Below are 24,655 nucleotides of genomic sequence, written 5' to 3'. Positions count from 1 at the left end.
CAGGCAGAAAGTGTCTCAGAAAAATCACCTCTGTTGTAGTTCTGTCCTTGATCCATAACAGACACTGTCAGATACAAAGTGAAAAGTAAAAACTGGTAACTTGCAGCTTGTTACCAGCACTGTATAACATGTGAAAATACAAAACTCTGCATGCACATTTCTAAAGTACAGCTGCCTTAGTGTCATTTTAATAGGATCTTTAATTGTCCTTTATTTTAGCATACAAGATAAACTTGCCCAGACAAATGCAGACATATATAAAGAAATTATTGTCATATCTATTATATTCCTTTTCTACCATATCTTAATTATTTCCCCTCACTGAACAGATATGGAATTACATTAGAGCTGGAATTCTTAATACATAAAGGGCTATCCACCATCTCTACGGTTTATAACTGCAAAGTACATTTCTCTCTCACTTGTTCACTTTGAAACAGAAAAATAAGAATCTACCATTCTCAGGGCCGGTTCAAACAAATCTGGGCCCACCTGGGCTCAGATACCATGGTGATGGGCACGGTATAAGAACCTGAATAGAATAGAATACAAAGCCATTTAATGGGGCTGTCAGCTGCAATGCCCCACAACCCCATACCCACCTCCCACCTGCACTGCCATGCTAGCTGGTGGGGAGGGAGGCATTCCAGTATGGAGAGGGTGCAGGGGTGGGGGAGAGAGCAAGGAAAGAGGTTTTATGTGAGACAAGAGCAGGGGATAAGCTGCAGCGTTTTCTAGATGAGATGCTCTTGTTCAGCCACATGTTACTGGGCTTCATGCAAGAAATCACTGGGCAAAGTCTCTGGAGATAAATAAATAGGCCAGATAAAAGGGCCTTTATGGCATTACAGCACGTAACCTCTGGGGCTCAGCCATAGATGAGGGCAGACAAGACTGTTCTCCAGGCCTCCATCTACTAACAGAACTCTTGCCCTTGCTTATCACCACATGGCCCATGTGGTGATGATGATTTCTTCATTAGCTCATTAGACAGACAATAGCTTTCTACCCACTCTGAGTTAGGCTGCGGTGAGGAGGGTTGGGGCTACTGCTGGTTTGGCAGCAGTGTCTGAACCGGCCCTAACCACTCTTCTCCTTCAGTTCTTTCTTTGTAAAGTGGATTTCACTGTCTTTTGGTCAGTAATGACACTGCACCTGAGATGCATCAGGTCCCTCCGAGCTGTGTGGATCCAGGATCCAGAAGAACCTCGCTAACTTGCTGACTCGCACAACCCCTGGCAGCTCCCTTAGGACCAAGACTCATTCTGCCCATCATGCACTGGGATCCTCTGCTTTCACCAGCTCCACTGCAGGTTCCTAAGTTGCATATAGGGAACTGGGAAGTGGGCAATGCATTTTCAGTGACAGCCTCTTGAAACTGCTGCCAGACTGGCTTTTTCTGCCCTGTAAAGCATGGTGGGGAGCCAATGTGTTTGTTTAAGCTTTCCTTTAGGAAGGCAAGGCCATTTGCTGTGTCTGTCGTTCCTTTTCAAGGCTATTTCCTTAGCTTTGAATGGGACTTTATTTTTGAATTAACCTTGGCTAGTATTGCATTGTAGTAGACAATGAAAAGAATGGCACTCTTACTCTTCAGGAAATCATTAAATACACTATAGACAAATACTCAGGAGCCATCACTTGGTGTGAGTAAAAGTGCTTTTCAAAATTACCGTGATATTGGCTCAAGAAAAAAATCAGTCCTTTCACAGAATAATCTACTTGATTGTATTTAAGCATTATTCAGACTGGATTAGATGAAGTCTGCAAAACCTGTCTTAAAATCTGAAGTAAAATACAATTTTGGACTTGTGAATAACTTGAGTTGATGTTGAGTTGGCATTTTCCCATTTAGAAATAAATAAAAGTAATGTTTACCTACAATACATCGCATTTCCTCAGTGCTTTATGAAGAGGAAAATAGGTCAGTGGCAGAGCTGAGTGTTGGGTCCCTTGATGGCCATGCTCTATTTAATGGGCATGTCAACCCCAGGGTAAGGTAGCAGCAGCAAGCTGCCTTGCTACATGGCGTTCATGGAGATGTGTCTACATCTCTTCTATTTGACAGTGCTATGTGCAAGAAACCAGCCACTTGTTACCACCACTTTTCCATGTGGGCCTTTTGGAATGCCTAACCCAGCTCTACTACAGCCTGGGATACTTTACAATCTTCCTGTATCTCTACAGCCAGGATAATCTCATGATTTGACTCCATCATCAACATAATTCTTTTCTCTGAAAGCAATGGAAATAAGCAAGCAGGAATGTTGACTTGAACATAAGAGGATGAAGGCCTTGACACCTTTTCTACCACCTCAAATTACCCACAGATAGTTTGTGGTACACCTCTTTGGTGTTTTGGTGTTTGGTGGTGAACATGCTGATCTGCAAAACCCAATCCTTGCCACAGGTTTGCTGGTCAGTGTAGATTAGTGAGGTTCTGCTGGAATGTTTCACAATGAAAACAGGAAGCATTGTTGCATAACAAGAAAGAAAAAAGTTTAAATACCTTCATTTTCTATAGTGTCAACTACATTGTTGACAAGCTGTATGACAGTCACTATGGAAGCTTTCAGGGGAGGGAAAGCAGAAAACAAAGGGAGGGGAAGGACAGCTTCAGGTTAGTATTTAAAACACACATCATAAGTTACCACAATAAATTCTCTCAAACAGAACTGACATTGGGAAAAAAAAGGCTGCTGACCAGTGCATGATTTATGTGGTGCCTTGCAGGACATTTCATTTCAGATAATCCCATACATTTTCACAGTGGTGATAAATTCTGTACCAGCATTTCCAGAAAGGCACATGGGATGATGTGTATCACCTCATAAATTTAAGCGGACTGGCCAGCTGATTCAATTAACCAAAGCAGTATCTTGTCTACCTGACAGTAATTTCTAATTCATTCTGGCTTAAAGGTCTCCAGAGACTGTACTATGCGCTTCAAGGATCACTATCTTTTAGGCTATCACACCATCTGAAACAGCGCTAAGCTCAGCCTATTTCCTAAGAGGCATGTTTTACTTATTTACTGCTTGTGCTGTGTCATGTAATACCTCTGGGACATTAAGCAGTACTGTTATAATTAGGAGGACACACCCATGCAGGTTTGGTTCAAGTTTTATTCTAACAGATCATTTTCACAAATGCAGGTGTTTTATTAAAACACACTTTTCCCTTAAAATAATTAATATAGACTGAGCTATTGTTTAACGTGGAGTCCAACAGGCCTAGAATGTGTGGTCCTCTAGATAATCTGCATTTTGTATCACCTAACACCCCTGTCCTTTCCCAGAGGGAAAGCTCTGGTTCAGTGGGTACTGGATCCATGCCTTTTCCTTTGTCTTTAATTATGAGAAAACCAATTGCTTTGGAGCAGGCTAAGGAGGGGATCAGAAATGTTGGTCCACACATACTTCTTTTGTTTCATACCGCCAATAGACTTCAAGGTCACAAGAAACAACAGTTATAGTGCCATTCAAATATATGTTGGATATTTTGACATCTTTGTTAAAACTGGGGCATGGGATCAGGGATCTCATCCAATTTCTGCAGTCCTTGTGAAGGCTTGGCAAAACCAGCCTTGATAAACCAAAGAAGCCATGTTCTGTGTCCATGTTGAGCATGTTTATGTCACGTACAGCACTGGTAACTGTACAAGGGAGGGCTGTATTGGACAATGCATAATAAGCATTATGGAAAAATAAGTGACTCCATGTAATTAGCTTCCCTATGGCTGAGAAAAGAGATGGAGGGCAGCTGTAAACCCTAAGAGGAGAACTGAAAGTGAAAAACAGGAGGTCAAAAATCAGGGCCAGCAGAGTGTTTACTGCAACTAAGGACTGCCTCTGTTGGGAGTTTATGGAAGGGAGGGAAACTTTATCCCATGCAAGCTCTCCCCCAGCTCAGTGCAAGGCAATAGCCAAATACAGCATTGTTCAGGGGTAAAAACTGCTGTTATTGACAGGATTTCCCTGGATTTCACAGCACAACCATCCACTGGCCTGAAGAGAAACTGTAACTTAAAAATACACCTTTGTCACATCTACCCCCCGCCTTCAAAACAGCTTGCCTTTAAAATGACTTCTCAAAATATTATTGCTGAAAGTGGACAACTCCTTTTTTTGATTTTTCTTTTTTTATATTTGTGACTAGTAAAAATTTTGCTTTTTGACCACAAAAAATGTGGTTCAATACTCTCAGCAAGCCTAGGGGAGCAGACTCATTTAAATGCAGTAGAAATGTCACCCAAGGCTCTGTCTAGCCTGGCCTTGAACACCACCAGGGATGGAGCCTTCACAACTTCCTTGGGCAATCCATTCCAGTGCCTCACCACCCTTACAGTAAAGAACTTCTTCCTTATATCTAACCTGAACTTCCCCTGTTTAAGTTTAAACCCATTACTCCTTGTCCTGATTTTAGGCTCTTTCACTGCAAACCTTCCCTGCTGCTGCAAGAAAACCAGAGAATGAAGACTTGCATTAACCTCAAACAACTCAGATAATTTAAGTTGCTTGCCTTATTCTCCCTGAAGACAGGGATTTGTTTAGAGCCTGAACTAGAAATGTTATCTCTAAAGGCTGCATTTTAAATGCAGCTTTCACAGAAAATGAGCAGGCACAGAAGGTCCAATCTACCTTTAGTGGGTACTGTGTCAGCAATTTAAATGGGGCAGGATCAGATGCTTGAAAAACCTAATTAGAATTTGGGAGACATAAAAAGTAACTATGTACAATAAATGACCAGCTGGATAATTATTCTAAAGGCAATGTATTATTATAATATAAATATATATTATTAAAATAGTAATTATAAAAACTATCCTAAAAATCACTAAAGGCTTTGTTTTGAGTGTAGGGGCAGAAAAGCATGGAGAAGCTTGACAAAAATACTCATGATGTGTCAGCCACAGCTGAACCAAAAGGAACTGCAAGTACACTTTGCTTCAAGTGCTTTTTCCAACATTTAGGAGTACCTAGGGAAGAGCTGCATGACATGACCGAGGAACTGAGTCTCCAGACAGTTCATTAACCGGCAGCTGAGGAGACTAAATACAATTTCTTTGTGCTAATCTTTTTCTATGTATCTGAATGAGGCTTCCCTGACATCCATCATCCCTTCCTGGCAGAAACATCTTGCCTTTTCTCAGACCCAGTGCTCAACATACATGGGCTGCAGGAACAAAGGTTTGCTCTGACTTTGCAGGCCTCTTTCAGGCTGTGCATGGCTCTGCCCATGTCACCCACTGAGATAATGATGTAGGACATGAAGAACAGGCAACGAACATGCACTGAGCAAGGATTTAATGGTGCTCTATTATTTGCTGAGCTGTGATTGCCAGGGAGAGGCCAAGCCACCAGGAACTGGCTCATCTGTTCATTGCTGCTGCTGAGCACCAGCAGAGATTTGTGGGAATCATGAATGAAACCTGGCAAACAGCACACACATTCCCTTTAATTTGACTGAAGAAACATGAAAGTCATCCTCTTCCAAGAGGCAAAATGATAGAAATTCTACAGTTTCACTTGCAACTTGTATTAGTCAACTTATATCATGGCAATGCAAATCTGCTGCATCATACCTCTAATTCACTGTAAAGACTGATACAACTCCAAGCATCAAGATTTTAATTACATTCCTATAATTCAGAACTTGGACACAAAGTAAAGACCCAGGACTTTCTAACTTCTAACATCATTAAAAGGTTTCTAGATGTCACCTAAATATTTTAAATAATATTAGAGAGTTGAATGGCTTTTTCCTCAGCATAATAAACATAAATCCATTTCTTACCATTATCATCACCGGAATCAGACTGGAAGGAGCTGAGGGACTGTACTTCAGAGTTGCTGCCTTTATTACTTCCTGCAAAACAGGTCACTTCTTCAGCGTCATCAACCCCTTTACCTTCATTGACAGCAAAAACAAAGCAAAGTGGTACTCTCTAGGTATGCATATTTGTCTATTTACACCACAAAGCCATTTAAAACTTGCCAACAAGTAGCCTTCTATATTTTGTCTGAATAAAATTATTTTCTTCAAACAGAGGAAATGACCTATTCATCAAACAAGGTGATGAAGATACATAGACTCCTGAAGTGTTTGAAGCCCAAAGAGTCTTTCAAGTGGCTGACACCACAGTAATCAAGGAAGAAACATCTGTACTCAATATTGCCTTTTTAGATGACATGTAGCAAAGAAAACAATAACAAAAAATGTGGTATAAACATTTTCTACAAGATAGTACAGTTACATTTATCTTTACTGTTTATTTCCTAAGTTGAGAGCCTCACTGAAGGCTCATTCAATGCTCAGTAAAGTTATGGTGCATCTTATTATTCCTATCAGCAGCCCTTAGATCAGATTTTAATGGTTCCACCACTGACATATAATAGATTATGCTTCAATTTACATTGCTTTTCATGAGGGACATTCAGTCCTGACAGCTCTACAGTTTAGACACGTAACTGCAGCGCATGGTATAAATTCTCACGTAATTAAACACACATGAATGAACACATTCAGCTACACATTATATGAGTGATAATAAGGAACACAAAAAGTTATCCTCCATAGTAATCACTGAGATAGATACCTGAAGCTAATTATAAATGAACAAGCTCAGGTGCTGCAAACACATAAGGGCATCTCTCCATCTGCTCGCTATAGATACTTCTACACAGCATGGGGCATCTCCATACAGTAAGGGCTGATTTGCTCCTGCTGAGAAGCAGGGCATGTAGTAGGTGGAGTGAGTGCTGCAGTAATGAAGCTGCACTGCTTCCCACTCCTTGATAGCTGAGGTCCATCTTCGTGGCGTGGCCTCATGCTGTGCAGAAATTCATACAGACACCAGCAGCGTCTGTGGCAGAAACAGGAGAATACAGAACAGAGCACGTATAGGGGATGGCATGCTGATGCTTTTAATCAGCAAAACTATATTTAATAATTAAAAAGGTCAAGCACAACACAACTTTGACATACAGCCCAAAGACATGGAAAATAAGTCCTGTTTTTCACTAGCAGACCTAAGCCAGTGTGCTGCCATAGATAAAAATGTGCAGGTCAGGGCACAGGCATGGGGCAGTGCCAGATTCCTCTCACTATTCCTCAGTTCCTACTGCTTAAAACTACAGGACTGAAAGTTTCTGGATGATGTAGTTGTATTTGACAGTTTTGGTTCAAGCTGAGTTGCAATGAGGTTGAATATGCATTAAAATAAACTATTAAAAGATAAAATATCTTAACCCCCACAATATGCTAAAGCAAACATCTCTCAGTCCATATGACATATTCTGACTTGCAAGGATAGATGATGTAGGGCTGTAACTCTGTCCTAGCAAACTGGTATTTCCTGCTATGACAGAATATGTGAAGTTCGCTGCATCTCCAACAACCTGTTGTGGAATAGAGGGGGCACTGTGTGAAGAAACCAGGTGAGAAACCATCAGAGCACACACAGGGTAAGTGTGGGGATCACAAATTTTGTGATCACTCTGATACTGAATGCAGATAGGAATTCAATGGACTGAAATGATCCTATAAGTACTACACAACTTTCTGATTCATTTCATAGACACTGGAAGTAGAGAATATTAGTTCATTTGTCCCTGTTGCAAAACAGGATTGCATATTGCAGAAGGTTTAAATGTTTTAACTCCCTTGGGACATAAACTGCCCAAACATAGCAGAGTTTATACCTGAGAATTCTGCCCTAAATTACTGTTTTTCCAATAGAAAGATGATTACATCACTTGAAGGAATAACACTCAGTGCACTTACTCATATGTGCTTTCTGAACAAGGGGAATAAATGCATTTAGTCATCCTTAATGCATAGAAGTAGAGATCTTGTATACTTAATTACAGCCTTTCAAAATGAAACCAAATCATTTCTTGGAGAAATGTAACAATTGCAAATGTATTAAGTTGGAGCATTAAGAGTACCTGTGCCACTGTACCTGCTGCACCCTGACGGCAACCCTTACTTATGGCAAGGAAGAGCAAGAGCAGCACACAGCGGTACTTACTTTCCATCCCGGTATCCCACGTGCTCTTCCTGATGGAGTCACAGTCGGAGCGACAGGGGGACACAGCGGGCAAGTTTGGAGCTACGCTGCACACCACCACCCCGCGCCTGGCTGTCAGGATTCGAGGGGACTCAGGATGAAACGTCGTCATCTCCTGGTGCTCCACACTAAGCCCATCCACTATCTTGTCCAGGTTATTCCGTGAGTCACTTTGGAAGCAGGGGGTATAGGCCATTGGTCTCACCGGGACCTGTGGAGGCCCAACCTCTTGGTAGATATTTCGGCCGTCTCCACTGTTCCTGATGTTCTTGAACTGGACACCGTTGCTCTTGTTGAGCAGGGCGGCTGTAGCCGGGTCCTGCACCAGAGTGATGTTGTTGCGGGAATAGTTCTTCCTGAATACTTTCTTGCGGAAAATGATAAAGAGGATGATCAACACGAATATGACAAACAGGACCCCGGCTATTCCTATCAGCTCCTCCTTGCCAACGTATGAATGCCCAGCTTGTATATTGGGGACCACCACAGGGCGAAGACCACAGTATTGCCCCACATAGCCAGGGGTGCAGTTACACAGAAATGAACCAAATATGTTGACACAGGAGCCACCATTTTCACATTCTTCTCTTTCACACTCATTGATGTCTTCTTCACACCTTAAAAGAAAAGGAGAGTTTGGAATTAGGAGAACACCTAGGAAAAAAGCCCAGCTTGTACATGACGACTGGTCTTGTCAAAGTGGTATCACCTTGCTGGTGCTTGGCAAATGATCTTAATATTTTCATATAATTTAATAGCATTTATTTTTTTATACAGCATTTCCATGGCTTTTAAAGACAATAAAATAGAAAAATCAAGAATGAAGTAACGTTTTTAAAGCATATGATAAGAAAAAGCTCCCTGGCCCTAATCAGGCTTACTGAATGTAACAAGGAATCTCAGACTTTTTATATTGTTTTTGGATGATCCCATGGGATTCGGTACAAAATATTAGGAGGATTCAAGGAGAAAACAGTTGAGAAAAAATCAGAGTACTTGTTTAAGAGGAAGATACACTAACTGCATAAAATTATTTAGGCCTGGAGAAAAAAATGAGCAAATATTAGACAAGCAGGGGAAAAAAGAATAGGAACCTGAAAAAGAGGTGAATTGGAAAAAAGAAGGGGTGATAAACCAAGGCAGAACAGAAAGTATAAACAGCAGGCAAACTAGATGAGAAACAAGCATGCTGATGGACAGGTCAGAGGATTTTCTGTTCCTACAACATGTATGTGATCAAAGCTGGGATTTAAAATAAACATGAAGAAATGAATGCAATGAATTAGGCTTTTATGTTAGCACTAAAGTGATTAAATGACCCATTTAAAATACTCCCCCAAAACATTACATAGCAGTAAAGTTTTGCTCAAACGCTCAAAAATGCTCAAAAAGCCCCTAACACTTACGTGTGCATATCTCAGTGAAAACTGTCTGGAGATAACATCCTGAAACAATAATTTAGGTGGCTGTGTTCAGAAATGCATTTCTGAACACATGAGCCTCATGGATTTCTCAGCTGTCATTAGACTTGAAATAAGCACTAAGCCTCGGGTTATTCTTTTGCTAGGTGAATCATAGCTTTTTGGTACAAAATGTGTGATCAAAAAGCCCACCATCACTGAATTGAAAAGCTCCCATTGCCCTCCTGGGGAGGGTCACTTACGTTACTCCTGTCAAGCCATTTTTGCAGTTGCAGATGAAAGCGTTGCCAATGGGATCGCATGAGCCTCCATTCCGGCAGGGGTTTGGGAAGCAGGCTGTGATCTCTGACTCACAGTTCCTTCCTGTAAACTGGGAGAGGCAGTTGCACTGGTAGCCTGGGAGGTGAGGGACAGAGAGAAATAAATGAGAAGCCTACCACTGCATCTCTCTAGGAGCAAGGGGATCCATTTTGATACTTTAATCCAAAAAAATATACTGTACTTTCAGGGAAGGCAGCATTTATACTCATTCTGGTATGTGCGGGAGGTGTCCCTGCCCATGGCAGGCTGGTTGGAACTGGATGATCTTAAGGACCTTTCCAACTCTAACTACTCTATGATTCTATGATTTGATGGCTGTGTAGTCCACACTAACGCCAATTGCAAGTTCATTTATCTGGGATATTTGGACAACTGGAGCTCATGTCTATAGCCAGGGACTGCAGGAATTGCTTCAGCCCAGACCATCCCAAATGTTGCAATCCGAGTAAGAACAAATGTCACCCAGGAGCAACTTTGATTAAAAGAATTATCCTAGATCAAGAATGCATCTCCCAGTGTTTCTGAAAATACAGAACATCTTTGCAGATAGTGGCAGCCTATGCTTCTTCTGTGGCTTCTCCAAAGAAAAACACATCAGCTGAGAGCTTTTCCACATCTGCTTTTCACAAGGGCAAACCAGTAGGGATGTGACAGTGATAAAACACTTGATAGGAAAGTGATAAACCACTTTCATGAAGCGTATCATGCAGGCATGATCTATAAACTTCGTAATACCAGCAGACCTGAGCAATGCCAGCCCTAGTCAGAGCTGCTTATATGCAGTGTGTGGTATTAAAACACTGATTAATCACTGGCTGCAATACATCAGACATAACTCCACTGAAGTGGAAGGGGACCCTATAGGGGATCAAAGTCCTACTTCCATGCTTCTTGCCAACAGAAGAGCAACACCAGAGTAAAAAACAATTGTTTAACTCATCAGTTCACTCTGCCAAGTATCAAATGACAAATACCTCTCTCTCCCTCTTTTTTTGTGATTTTGTATGGCACAATGCCATTAATAAAAACTTTATTTAAGGTCAAAAAGAAATCCTGTGAGGTAGTGAACTGGGTATCAAGACCTGACTGCTTTTTCACTCCAAAAAGAGCAAGGAACATATAGGCTGTGAAAGCCATGGGACAGCTTACATAGTCCCTGGGATGGAAGGACTCCTAGATTAGAGCTGTTGAACCAGCAAAATTTTCCTGGACATCTGTAAAAACCTTTGATTTTTGAAAGAAACTACTTACACAACCCAAATGTCCTAAACAGATGTTTAGGCAAGGGTCAAGCTCCAGTGATGGGGGTCACATAGTTACTGAGTACAGCATGTTAAGCAACTGGAGCAAGGAATCTTCCTGCCATTAATACTGCTGGAAGTTAGTACTGAAATGGTTGAGTGCAACTCAGTGTCAAAATTATTGGAGATCAAGCTGATGTAGTTGAAATATCATCCCTCAGTGGTGAGCCTTTTAAACATACTTTTAAAAACTTTCTGCATCTATACATCTGAAAAAAACCCAAACTTATTTTAAAAGCCACTGTTGTAAGAACAAGGCAGGGATTTCTAGAACAGTTGGAAAGAGAAGAAATTAATGGAAACAATATGGGAAAGCCCAGTGGAGGCAAGAAGCAAAAGCAATTCTGAATTGACTCTCACATCTTTTATGTCCTATGCATTCAAGTGTGTCTTGTTCTGTTACTCTAATTGAATACTTTCATGAGGATGGGCTTTTGAGAATAAACTTGGAACCAGACTTGCTGGCATATTCAGTCCAGAGTCCAATCCTATTTAATTGAAGATAAATGAAATAGATACTCAAATATCATGCTGTTTTGCTGTCTGCTACAAGAATGGAGATAGAAGCACTGCTGTTTTCAAGGCAGCAGGGTTAAGAAATGAGGATACATAGAAAGCACGTTTGGTCAGGATCAGAAGATGAGATTATGTTTGGGTCACTCACACAATGCAAACAACTTTTAGGATCTGCAGAGATCTGGGTCTGAAGAAATACAGAACTGACACTGTTGGCAGAAATCACAGCATGAATAAGTAAGGCTGTTTCAGTGCTTCAGTTTATGACTGAACAGTGACATCTATAGTTCAAAAATTTACAGTAATGTTTTATATATGTTTTTATGGTTTCAATGAATTTAAGTGAAGTGAAAATGTTCAAGTATAAAACACTTTATTCATAAACAAATCTGTTCTGTTATATAATAGCAGAATAAGTATGCTCTTCTATTTGTTATCTGATGCTTTAAATCTTCATAATTTCAAAGAGACTCTAAAAGCCAACTTTCCATACCTAAGTTGCTAGCTGCCAGTCATTTGTAAGACAAAGCCTTTGAGCTGCATTCTTTTCACGTCTTGTATTTGTTGCAGCTGATTAATTCCTGGGTTCTCACTCTGTAACATATTCTGTTACATTTATTACTGCAGAAAACTTGAGAAATATTGATTTGGTAAAAAGAAATAAAAATCCTTTTACCACCAAGTATAAAAGGAACATGGATTTATTCATTATTATTATTGCCCAATGATTTTATTAAAGATGGATTAACTTCAATTAACATTTTATGCTAGGAGGAGATGAAACTGAATGCTCCAGATGGGTTAGAGATCAATTGGGCAACGTATGAACAAGACCAAAATGAAAAATGTGCTTTTGATAGCCTATATTTCTGACTGAATTTGATCTGATGATGGTAGAACACAGATATTAGAAGACTGAAGTATTCAGCATAGATTCTAAGATTAGGGATCAAAGTTAGAAATAAAAAAGGCAACAAACCAAGGCAGTATTACATTACAATATTTATCACTGACTTTTCCTGTCATTGGAAGCACTGCCATACACCTGCCAACTCTGAGCCTCTGGCAACAGACAGAACTTCCCAGTGACACACATGCTCAGAGCTGCCGAGCATTCACCCAGGAGGTCTCCAACACAGCAAAGCATATGTCGAAATTCATGGAGTAGGGATGTGAAGAGCTGATACGATGGCTCAGTACACAGCTTACATCAATTGGGCCAGCAGACTTGCCAGACCTTTTTATGCTTGTCCAAACCTCTCAGAGGAGGCTGTAATTCTGCCCGCTACTGCACATTGTAGCTACATTGCCACGGATTAAGCGCAATCATAAAGAAAGCCCTTCTGGTCAGGAGTGCATTTTGGGTTCTGCAAACAGCTTTGAATTTAATCACACTTTCAATAACCTGCTTATGTATCATGCATTTCTTTGCACCCATTTAGCACAAGAATAACAAGCGAACTTCCCCATCTGAGGACAAAGAGCTCTGTCCTCTCAGCAGGGGATGAAAAAACGCTTTCAAGCAACCTAGGGCTTGCTCCTGTTCACAGTGGAGGTACTGGAAGCCTTGGAAATTCATCAACATTTAAGATCAATACAGTCCACCTGAGCTTCCTCCAAGAGACGGGAATATTTCATTTTGCACAGTAATGCTGATCAAAATGTTGATCTGGCCAAGGCGGCAAATTTTGTGATATTATCACTGCATTTCTTTAGAGAGAACCAGTGAAAAAAGAAAGAAAGTGTGGTAAACACATCTGCAGTGGTGCTGGGGTGGGACCACAACACCCTCAGCATGTGTCACAACAGCCTGTATCAACAGCTAATCTGGGAGCAACAACAAGCTACGGGCAACAGTATAGCCCTTTTAGGCTCTACATACATTAGCAAGCCCTGCAGAGCAACGACAGTGGGTCTGTGGAGCAAAACAGCTGGTGCTGAGGACACAGGACCCCCAGTGAAGACATTTCAGCACTTTGGGATCATTTTAGCTGTGCCCTTGGTGTCCATCTTCCAGCTCAGCACTGTCCAGAAAGAAACCTGGTCCTGACCTGACTTCTCCACAGTGGGAACCAAAGCAGAGTGAAAGCAGGTGACCAGAAGATTCACATGAAAGCTCATTTGTGATCTAAAACATTATGTAGACACAATCCTCCCTTGCTTACACATAGTCTTGGGCTTTCTGATTGTTTATTATGCTTCTCTCATGCTTCTCCACTAATTAGAATCCACTCTATGTAGCTGATCCTCAACTCTCTTTGAATCCAACAACTTCTCTTCCTGCCTTGTTGGCATGTCCCTGTTCAGAGCTAAAGGGACTTTTCAGCTCAGACCCTACTGAAGAGCAACATGCTGTAAGCAAGGACACTACACAGGCTTCCTGCCTATACCTATGTTTACTTGGCACTTAATAAGCAGAGACAGTGGCAAAAGGCAGGCATGGTGCCATCAGCAGATGGGATGCTGTTATGCAGCGAACGGCTCTGTTGGTAGCATTCCCACTCTGAGCATCTGAATGTCTGTCTATCCTCAGGTTTACTTGGCTTTATTAAAGAGGATGCTACAAACTGCTGCCAGTTCTTTTTTTGAACATGTGTATGGTCCTGTTTGCATCTATCGCATGCAAAAGGAGCTGGCTTTTATCTGTTATGTGCTTTGGCCTTCTTGTTTTATCTCCCCTTGTAGCTTCTTTCCCTGCTGTATGCCTAGACCTGACAAGCTCGATGTCCAGAAAGAAGCCTGGCCTTGGGCCTGCTCACAGCAATGGCAAGTTAACTGATGAGAAGAACTGAAGGTGAAAAGGACCTCTCCCAGCATTTGTATTTTGGTATGTTTATAGACATACCAGGCCTTCACGAACTGTGTTATCTTCAACCATACATATTCCTGCCACTTGAGATTGCACTCATCTGTCTTCAAGCAGATGACTGCCTCTTGCCACTAGTTGGTGGGAAAATGAACCTCAGTCTTCATTAAACAGGTGGTTTTTATGAAAAGGATTCGCATGAATGTGCTTTGAAAGTGGGAATTTAAATCCAGATGTCTAAAAGCGTAGCTATTAAAAAGATTAAACCACCCCAAATTTCTAAAAAGCTTTTAAAAATTAACTGATGTGCATGTGGTGTTCTCACGTTGCAGCATGCTGGTTTATTTGTGTGTGTGAGAAAGTGAGATCAAGAACATAAGCAAGACCAGGTCAGTTCATGACTATTAATACACCTATTTTTCCCTGATGTCATTCTTATGAACCACTTAATCCTCAAAACCACCTCTGTGTTAATGTTGCCAACTTTAAAACATGCCTTGGATCTGCCATCTAAGTGCCACGTTCTGTTTTCTCAGTTTGGATTTTAATTCTATTCATTAAAAAAAAGGAAAAAAAGAAAAAAAATGGGAGAAATGGGGAGAGGGAAAGCAATGACTTTCTGTCCTCACACTTTGCCCACAGTCCTTGACTCAGTAAATATTTCTGCTCAAATAAAATTGCCTACTCATATAAGCCATTTACTTCAATCAAAGCCAGATGTGTATAGGACTGATCAAATTCAAAGGAAGTAACTATACTTACAATTGCAGGCTTTACAAGCACGAGGTTTCTCTCTGTGGTTGAAAACCTTGGCTCAGTGTTTGCATTTGATTACAGTAAAGCCTTCTATTGCTGTGATTGCTCATGTTGTTATTCATGCAGATAAACATACATTTACCATTGGCAGACGTGGTAACGCTACTCTATTATTAAGATTGTGTGACATTTCCCATTTTAAGACCTCTTATTCAGCAGCTTATAGCTTAACCACACTTTAAACACTTGGTTGAATTTTCTTGGGAAAGTTCAGTCCAAAGAGCCGAGCTGTTTCTGAGAGTCATGCTGTTTGTCAGGCCTCAAAATGCTAACAGCTCTCTTTAAAAATAGCTTTATTGACCCGTACTTATGGGTAGGTCTCCAAAAGTCTGGAAAAAATGTGGCCTGTATGTCAGGACTGTGGTTTCCAGTGTCTCTCAGGAAAATTGTCCTAAAGCGCTATGTAGTTCCTTCTGTCAGACCTAGTGAGTGCTCGTCTCCCTTTCCCAGCCTCTTTAAGGATGCATGGGATCTCCCCGCGAAGTCCCTGGACACACAGTACCTCTCTTTAACTGTTGACAACTCTGGGCATACACTGCTGCCACAGAACTGGATTCTGTCCCGTGGGAACACATGAGTGCATGCCATGGTCACCCAGAAACCACATTTTGAAAGCAATGAGTTTTTCCTGTGCTCTTGTGATTTCCCAGAGCATCTAAGTTATCCATGCTTTCCTACAGGCTGAGATCCCCAGACCAGGTTGGATAGGGCTTTGAGCAACCTGGCCTACCAGAAAGTACCTTGCCCGTGGCAGGGGGTTGGAACTGGGTGAGCTTTAAGGTCCCTTCCAACCCAAACCAGTCTGGGATTCTATGACTGATTTTGTCCTCCTGTTCAATAGGCAGAGGTCAGACAGTCAGCATTACTAGCTCTGTGCCAGCTCTCTTTTTGGGACAACACCTTTGCAATATGTCCTGAGCTCTATGCAGCCCATGCACAGCACTGTCCCTGAGCCAGGTTACTTTGAAGATGCTCTGGATTTACCCATAGGAAACCTAACAGCAGGAGCATGGATACAATCACAGTGCTCACAAAGCATCGCTTTAGCAGTTCTCCAGAGTTGTAATATTGCCCTATTCCCATAACCACAGGATGAAGTGGAAGGTAATGAGAAGCAGCTTTTTATTAATGGTGAGCAGGGCAGTAGGCACTTCTATTGAACGGAGGAACTCACAACAGGAATGCAACTATGGATCAATTTATGCAAATTAGATGTAAATTAGATATGGCCCCTCTGATTTCTGGCATGTAACCAGCAACTCTTTCACATTATAATGTTGGATAACCTTTGTTTGACTGTTTTCTTTTAAAGTTAGCTATAAATCTGAGCTTTCTTTTTCTCTCAATTTTCTTATAAAGCACAGTAGGGTTTCTGTAAGAGACAGGACGTTAACAGTACATGAAATCTGCTCAGTTAAATTCGAATTAGAGGCTCTATTTATTAAAATAAATCCTGTCAATATGCCAAATACTTTCTGTTTAGGAAGAGGAAACTTTATTCTCCAGAAACTTTAACAGAAGGTTAATATCATGAAAGATATTAGTCAAGAGATCCTGATGCTACTGAACAGGACAAGAGGTAATGGGCTTAAACTTAAACAGGGGAAGTTCAGGTTAGATATAAGGAAGAAGTTCTTTACTGTGAGGGTGGTGAGGCACTGGAACAGGGTGCCTGAAGAAGTGGTGAATGCTCCATCCCTGGAAGCATTCAAGGCCAGGTTGGACAGAGCCGTGGGCAACAGCAACATGGTTTAGTGTGAGGTGTCTCTGCCCATGGCAGGGGGGATGAAACTGGATGATGTTAAGGTCCTTTCTAACTATTCCATGATTCTATGAATGCCTGGAATTGGGAAAAGAACCTCTGCACAGTATATTTTTGAATGCTTCCCCCCAGAAAAAGAAAAAAGCTGCCATTTTCTTTCTTAAGGTAAAAAATGAAGTGTTATTACTTTTTTAATATGTTAAATGAAGGTCAGCTGTCAATGTCTCCGTCAGTGAATACAGTGGCTGATGATTCTTAAATGCACACTGCAATTTGTGGCTTCACAACTAACATAGAATCAGAATAGTTAGGGTTGGAAAGGATTTAAGATCATCCAGTTCCAACCCCCCTGCCATGGGCAGGGACACCTCACACTAAACCATATCACCCAAGGCTTTGTCCTACCTGGCCTTGAACACCACCAGGAATGGAGCATTCACAACCTCCCTGGGCAACCCATTCCAGTGCCTCACCACCCTTAGAGTAAAGAATTTCTTCCTTATATCCAATATAAACCTCCCCTGTTTAAGTTTGAGCCCATTACCCCTTGTCCTGTCACTACAGTCCCTAATGAATAGTCCCTCACCAGCATCCATGTGCAATCCTGTTGGACTCTCAGCTCTACGGAATTTAATTATGTGGCCTTTTTGCACATAGAGGACACTAACAACGGCATTGCTTTGCTGGTGGAAAGAAAAATGCCCAAGCCTTGTCCTTGTGGGCTGGGTTGCAGAACCACCAACATACAGTCAGGGCCCATTGCCCTGGAATTATGGCTTTATAACAATCCTTTATTTACATATACTGCTGAGGCAGTAAAAACAGCAGACAGATTTTTAGCGGCAGGCAGCTGAAACATCCCTGCAGGGCACGTGCCCCTCGCCGAGGCAGGAACACAGGCAACTTAAATCAGTTCCGTGCCTGATTTCCAGCAGCGAATTATGTTGACATGAAAATGGTGCATGCCATTCCGGTACTAAAATGGGTCCAACCTTCAGCACCGCCTGTTTCTCCCCCACCTTGCATCTCCCCTCAGTGTGAATTGGCATGTACGTGGCGCTGGGAAAGAAAGAATTACTGTAAAGCCTTTAGTTAGAAAGGTTTCAATTTACTCATCACGAGATTGCTGAGCAATACTGTAAATAGACTGAAATAAAATCAATAGAAAGAGCTGTTCTCATGCTTCCTAGGATGCTAGGCGAATGGTTAACCTCATTTATTAAGTATGGAGTCTGAATCAAACCCATGTTGCATTCATGCATATATTACAGCTGTATTTCCTAGGGATTTAAATAATTTTGCTTAGCAATTCTCTCAGTGGCTGCAGCATCTTTCTGCCTCAGAGGGATTTACTTTTGCCCTTGCTGTGTAACACTCTCTTTTTAACTTCCTTTGGTAAATGAAGACCCTCAAAGACATACACAAACAGCAACATTTGTCCTTGTGCTGCACATCAAATCCTGGCTTGCCAGTGCTGTACTTCATTCCTCCCAACTGTCCTCCCATCTCCTTCCACCCACAGCAAAGCTGATAGCATTCCTGATGCACCATTTGCCTTGGCATGGGAGAAGATGTGGCTGGATGAAAGCCAAGGATCCAGAGGAGATGCTAGCTGTGATAGCTCAGCATCAGAAAATCCACACTGTCAGGGTTTACCCTACAAGGGCAGGGTAATCCAAATGAGAAACTTCTGTCTGTTAGTTTTGCTCAGATGTCACCGGATTTCAGCCTGGAAAAGTAAACTGTTCTCAAGTTTTAGGAAGTTCCTAAAGTTCAGAAAAATCTATGGGAGGAAGGGGGGTCAGAAAGAAAACGTGAGGACACCTAAACCAAACAATAACTATGGGTAGAAGGGAATTGCATGGACACATTAAAGCAGAAAGCCTTGGGACAGTGGCTAAATGTTCCCCATTAAAAAAAGAGTTTAGTGGGAACTTCCCTAGGGAGCCATGACCAAAACCATTGACAATAAGTGGATGGAAAGCTCTGAACTTGCAGAAGACTTCTCTGCTGAGCATCCTCCCTTTCAGAGGAATTTTCGGTCTATCAGAAAAGGTGAGCAATGCTGCTTGCCAATAAAATACAGAGAACTGGAAGGGAAACTTGCACACTGAAGAGATAAAACAGCCCTAGAGGGAATCTCCCACAGGTATGCCATTTGGTTTTTTTCCTGCTAAGATGCTGACTGTTATTGCAGTCTGGTAACTCGTGTACTGCATTACTGGGTAGTAAGTCACTCATACCAAATCACACAAGCCACCATATAACCACTTGGTAGGAAACTCCAACATGAGCACAGTTTAAATCAATGCCCTATAAACTCTGGATAATACTACTTAGACCTTGAAGCATTCAGGCCTCTGAGGAGGCCGTAAAATACACTTCTAAGGGGGTTTATAATGGGGCTGACTCGCTATTTTCCATGTAGACATGTAATCAAATTACTCACTCACAAAAGGACCTAGGTGTTTGTGGACAGCTCAGTAATTATTTGTGACAGCTTCAGAAACAGAGAAAGGCAACAGTGCCACTGTATCTGTGATGGATGTTTGAAATCACCATCTTTGTGTACAGCCTTCGGTGCTGTAAATGGATCCTGAAAAATCCAAGTGAGCATTACAGTAATTTTAATTCTATTGGTTTCTATAGAAATAGGATTATCCTAACAGCCAATAAATCAATTTCCTTCTGGAACACTAATGCAATGAGAAGGGGCGCCATTCCACCGTTATTTATAGAGCAAACAGCTTTTACACAATTTGCAATACCTATCAGAGTTTTATGGACTTCATGAGATTTTTTCAAGCATGTTGCGGCATAAAACCATCTCCGGCAATAAATTATAGAGGAAAACAGGGAGTGTATGGAGGGAAATCCATAAAGTAATGCAAAATATTTACCACCAGATGGCACGCTGGTACAGGTGCCGCCGTTCTGGCAGGGATGCCTCTCGCAAGCATCAGGATACAGGACACAGCCAAGCTTTAACTCGGTCAGGCCAACCACCTCTGCGAAGCTGCTGCGCTTGTTTTGGAGCGGCAGCTCGTTGTTGTTGAGGACAACGGAATCCAGGCAGCCCTGAAAGCCACTCAAGACCTGCGTCGTTCTCTTGTCGGTGAGGCTGCGGACGTTATCCACTTGGACCTGGGCACCGAAGTAGATGGAGCTATCTGTGCTGAGAGTCTGGAAGTAGAGGGGGGCTTTGCGGCGCTCCACGTAGCTGTCGTCCAGGGACAAGCTTGTGAAATTGCGGTTCAGCTCCAGGAAGACCGAATGCCAGCTTCCATCATTAACGGCCCTGCCAGAAATTCCCAGGATTCCCGGGCCACTTCCGCAGTCCAGCTGGAACCACAGTTTGCCATCGACAGTCTGTTGGGGGAGAAACAGAAATCAAAGTGCTTCAGGCACTCAGCCATCCAGTAATATGCTGGCATGGAGAATGTGGACTTCTAGACAGTCTCTACACAGTGTTAAAGCTGTTCTCCTACATGACACTGAAATAGCAAAAAGCTGTGCCTTTATCATCAGCAAGAAATACCTGGGAATATCAGCTTAGAATTCACCTGAAGCTGTTAAAGCAGGCAAAATGAAAATATAGAAAACATATATATCCAGAACACAGGCAAGGACTGGGATAACAATATGTCTCACTGCACTGGGCATGAACTGCAAGACCCATGTTCAGCTCTTGGTTCTGCTTCTGAGCAGCTGTCTCATCATACACCTGTGTGCTGTGATTCTCCTCCTGGCAGCTGATGCTACCAAAAGGCAAGGAACCACATCTGGGTGTTTGAGAAAGGCTTGCAGCAAAGTCAGCAGCCACTGTTTTCAGCTGGGGATGTAGGGTGCTCTGCTCATGCACACATCCCGTACCTCTGTACCCTTTTGGAGCATCTTAGTGAGGAGCAGATTTGTCCCTAAGATTAGTAAGTCCAGTTTCACTACGTACAACAGTAAGATTCTGATTGGCCTTTAGGTCAGATATTTTCCAAGTGTGCTATACTTCATGCTCTGTGTGTATCTCACAGATGATATCAGATTGTTGTACTTTTCTTTCTTGCCTCATACTTATGCTGGGTTGATGGCTTTAGGGATCCTGTCCCTCACCCATCTGCAGTCTTCTTAAAGGGAAAATCTGTGCTAGCCTGCTGGGGCAGGCAAAGGACAGAGTGAGGGAATAGGTATGAAGTGCTGCTTTCCTGATTAGCAGTTTTCTCAAAGATTTTAGGTTTCTCTAACAGATGGCAGATAAGTTTAAAATGGCTGACAAGGCTGGAAATAATTTCTTATGACACATTAATTGGATTCAAGCTCTCAGAAAGCTCTTGCAATTATTTTACCTTTATGTCATGCTCTAGGAAGTATTTATTTCTGCAAACCCCATCTCAAGGCAGTTCTGTCCCATTACTTATCCCTCTGAAAAGTTCAGGGGCTGTGTCCTTTTTAATCCCTCTCTGCAGCACACATTGTACACAATCCTACTGATCTCCCTGAGCAGAACAGAGTTGCCATAGCTGTCAATGCAAGAACCCCTCCACTGAGCTTTGGTGGCCTGCTAAACTTGCATGGCTAATGCAGATGTGAGAAGGCTGCATTGTGTTCATTTCTCTTTGGCCGTTTTTGACCACTTCTGGCATGAATAGTCATTTGAAGCTGTGTTAGGTAGAGACATCCCTTGTCATGCATCTGAAATGGTGCTCAAACTCTTCTCTGATGTGGCTTGAAGGTAAATGTTAATCTACAGAAGCAGACTGTGCTGTCGTGCCATTATTAGCATTTTACTGTCCTTGGAGGTTCATAAAACTGCTTGGAGAAAGGTTAAGGGTAAAATCTTGACTTCTAATGATCTCTGGACTTCCTTCTCCACTTCCTTCTCTTTTCCAAACCTCAGTCTCTTGACTGGCTATAACCTCAAACCAAGTCACACTGGGCATGTGGGGTGTAAGCCACACCACTCTGCAATCACTTGGATGGGGGAGAGATGCCAAGATAAGGTCTTTAAAAAAGCCAGCTACCTACTTACTACACATGGCATAAGGGGTGTTAGAGGGATATACATGAAGGGGCCAGAAGAGCAAGAATTAGCCCCTGCTATGGACAGCTGGCTATTTTGAAGTCTTTGACCTGTAGGATGTAATGAAACTGGGAAGAAATTAAATCTATGGTTGTAATCCTACATGCTTGAGGGATGGATGTGGCTTGGTACTGATAGAGCTCAATCAAAAAATGGCTAATGGATGTATAGGAATATAACTCTGGCTTCTTTTTCATTTGAAAATCTTCTCTTGCAAAACCCTAATTGTTTACCCTCAGCTGTAAACTATTTCTGTGGATTGAAATTGGGCTATTAAACCATCGGCTCAGGAGGAATATTGGTAAACAAGATGCCCTGACAAACTGAGCTGGTTTCTCTCCAGAGATGGAGCAGTAGTTTCTGTTCTCCCTGTGCAACAAAACAGTCCACTAAGCTTGCAGACGCTGCTCAGAAAGTGTGGTCTGGCTCAACAGGAGTACAAATCAATATTCTAGAAAAACATATGCCAACATATTACACTTTGAAAAGCAGCCATCATTGGATAAGCAGTTAACTTGCTTCTTACTCAAAAGGCTTTTTCCTATAGAAACTGCTGTACTGATTGTGTATAATATACACATACCTCCCCTAAGACTGCTTAGACCCTGAAGGACCTACTGCCTGCATGTCTGTTACCCTTACTAACAGAACATGCTTTTCCAATTATCTTTATAAATACAACACTGCATATAAGCACCTGGGATAAATATTACACCATTTGTATGGGAAATGATGATCTAAAAGATTTGCCATTAAAATATGTTTTATCCATCTTTCTCACCCACTTTTATTTCTTTTTACCAGCAGATGATCTGCAATACACAGTAAATATATACTGTCTGAAAGGCTTTGCTTCCTTCCTTTTATTAAAAAAGCACTAGGAACCCCCACCTCAGGATGGAGTGAAAGATGGAAGGGATGGTCTGATGCTTACGGTACTAGCCTAAGATATGATAGATATACATAGGAATCCACACGCTGCAGCATTCTTCCTTTGAGATCTCAAGCAAGTCATTAGTTTCAGGTCTCCATCAGTAAAAGAAGGATAACATCATTTCCCTACCTCAAATCACTGCTTTATGGACACATACGTTAAAGACTGTGACATGTCTAGATACCCATAGCAATGGGACCATAAAAGTACTTTCATTAATCAGATGGTCACAGGCCTTGCGGTAATGGAGTAGGGAGGAAATATTTGCCCCTAATGGCCCCATGCCTCTAGGAGGAAGAAGAAAGGCAGGAAAAGCTGGCAAGGAGAGGGTACTGCAAAGGGCTGCTGTTTTTCCTCCTTAGGAGCAAGCCTGGCTGGGCAGGGAGAAGAAGGTTCCTCCACTCAACAGGTCAAAACAGTCTCTTTTCCTAAGGAAGGAGAATTCAATCTTGGTTTCTTGATTAATCCCTGGTATCCCTGTCATTACTCATAACTGCTCTGATGTCAGGAACACTGTTCAATCCTCAGAGGGGGCTCTTTGATAGCCTGGACGCCGGTACCAAGAAACACTGAACATCAAGTTAAACTCTTACTAAATGAGGTACATTTGAGCAAATAGTATGGAAATCCAGTGAATGGTCAATGCTGTTGTCCAAACTCAGCTGTTATCTGGACAATAACTTCAGTGGGATAACTGGTTTGATTGAGAGCTGGTATCATCAGACTCCTAGTTCAGGACTGAAAATGTGGCACTGCTTTTCTCTCCATCTATGTGATGCAACACAGCAGAGAGCTTGAGTCACTCCATCTCACAGCAGAGAGATGCAAACTCTGCAACCCTTCACCAATGCAGCCAGAGACCTGCTGCACCAAGGTGAAAGCAGAGAGATGCTGCTTCATCCTAGTGGAGCAGAAAATTCCCACCAAGCTTCCACCTCTCAGAGCTTTCTGGGCTACACTACCTCATTGTAACTACTGGGACAGTGAGGTCAATGCATACCTAAGTGTGTGTGCTCTTACAAACACAAAATTCCTCACCTGCAGAGAAGTACAAAGGATGGAGAAGGCTCCAAAAGCTGATGCAATCTGTTACATTTCAACAGTTTCCATTCAATGAGAAAAATTGAGCCAAATACATATTGTAAATTATATTAGAATATTAGCCTGGCTAAGATGTTTGGCCAGCATCCATATTTGTGTATCAACACAGGTAATAAAATGATGAAATGGTTCTTCTGAGACCACCTTTGGCTCACACAGTCCATCTGCAGTCCCACACCATGGATACAGCATGCTGCCTACTAATCTGTCTGGGGAAATATTTCGTTAGCCGAATTACATTTCAGGTTCGTTTGTGTAAAACGGTGTATTTAATTAAAATATTACTCGTTTCAACTCCAGCCATAACTGGGATCATATCCAAGCTTCAGTCTTATCCCGTATAAGCCATGCAGCAGCAGTAATGCATTAAAATGTATAACATACACTTAACTAAACCATGCAAAGATTCACATTAACTGCCTCGACAGAAGAACATATGCTTTTTACCATTTAACAGCTACATTTCTGGTATGATAGGAAAGTCTTTATTTACCTATTTTTAATTCTCTACATTTCAAAAGTCATAGAATCATAG

The 24,655-nt window shown here is 41.8% G+C and overlaps 1 protein-coding gene across 1 annotated transcript in view; it reads right to left on the bottom strand.

The window, feature by feature from the left end:
- Window positions 1-24,655, bottom strand: part of FAT3 (FAT atypical cadherin 3) — a 342,653-nt gene that overhangs the window by 7,193 nt on the left and 310,805 nt on the right. The window contains 6 exon segments of the mRNA XM_034073958.1: window positions 29-64; window positions 2,507-2,566; window positions 5,794-5,907; window positions 8,030-8,685; window positions 9,732-9,885; window positions 19,912-20,380. Of these exon segments, the coding sequence (XP_033929849.1) occupies window positions 29-64; window positions 2,507-2,566; window positions 5,794-5,907; window positions 8,030-8,685; window positions 9,732-9,885; window positions 19,912-20,380 (1,489 nt within the window).

This window comes from Melopsittacus undulatus, chromosome 2, assembly GCF_012275295.1.
Source record: "Melopsittacus undulatus isolate bMelUnd1 chromosome 2, bMelUnd1.mat.Z, whole genome shotgun sequence".
NCBI classification, from domain to species: domain Eukaryota; kingdom Metazoa; phylum Chordata; class Aves; order Psittaciformes; family Psittaculidae; genus Melopsittacus; species Melopsittacus undulatus.
This window is presented reverse-complemented; position numbering and strand designations above follow the sequence as displayed.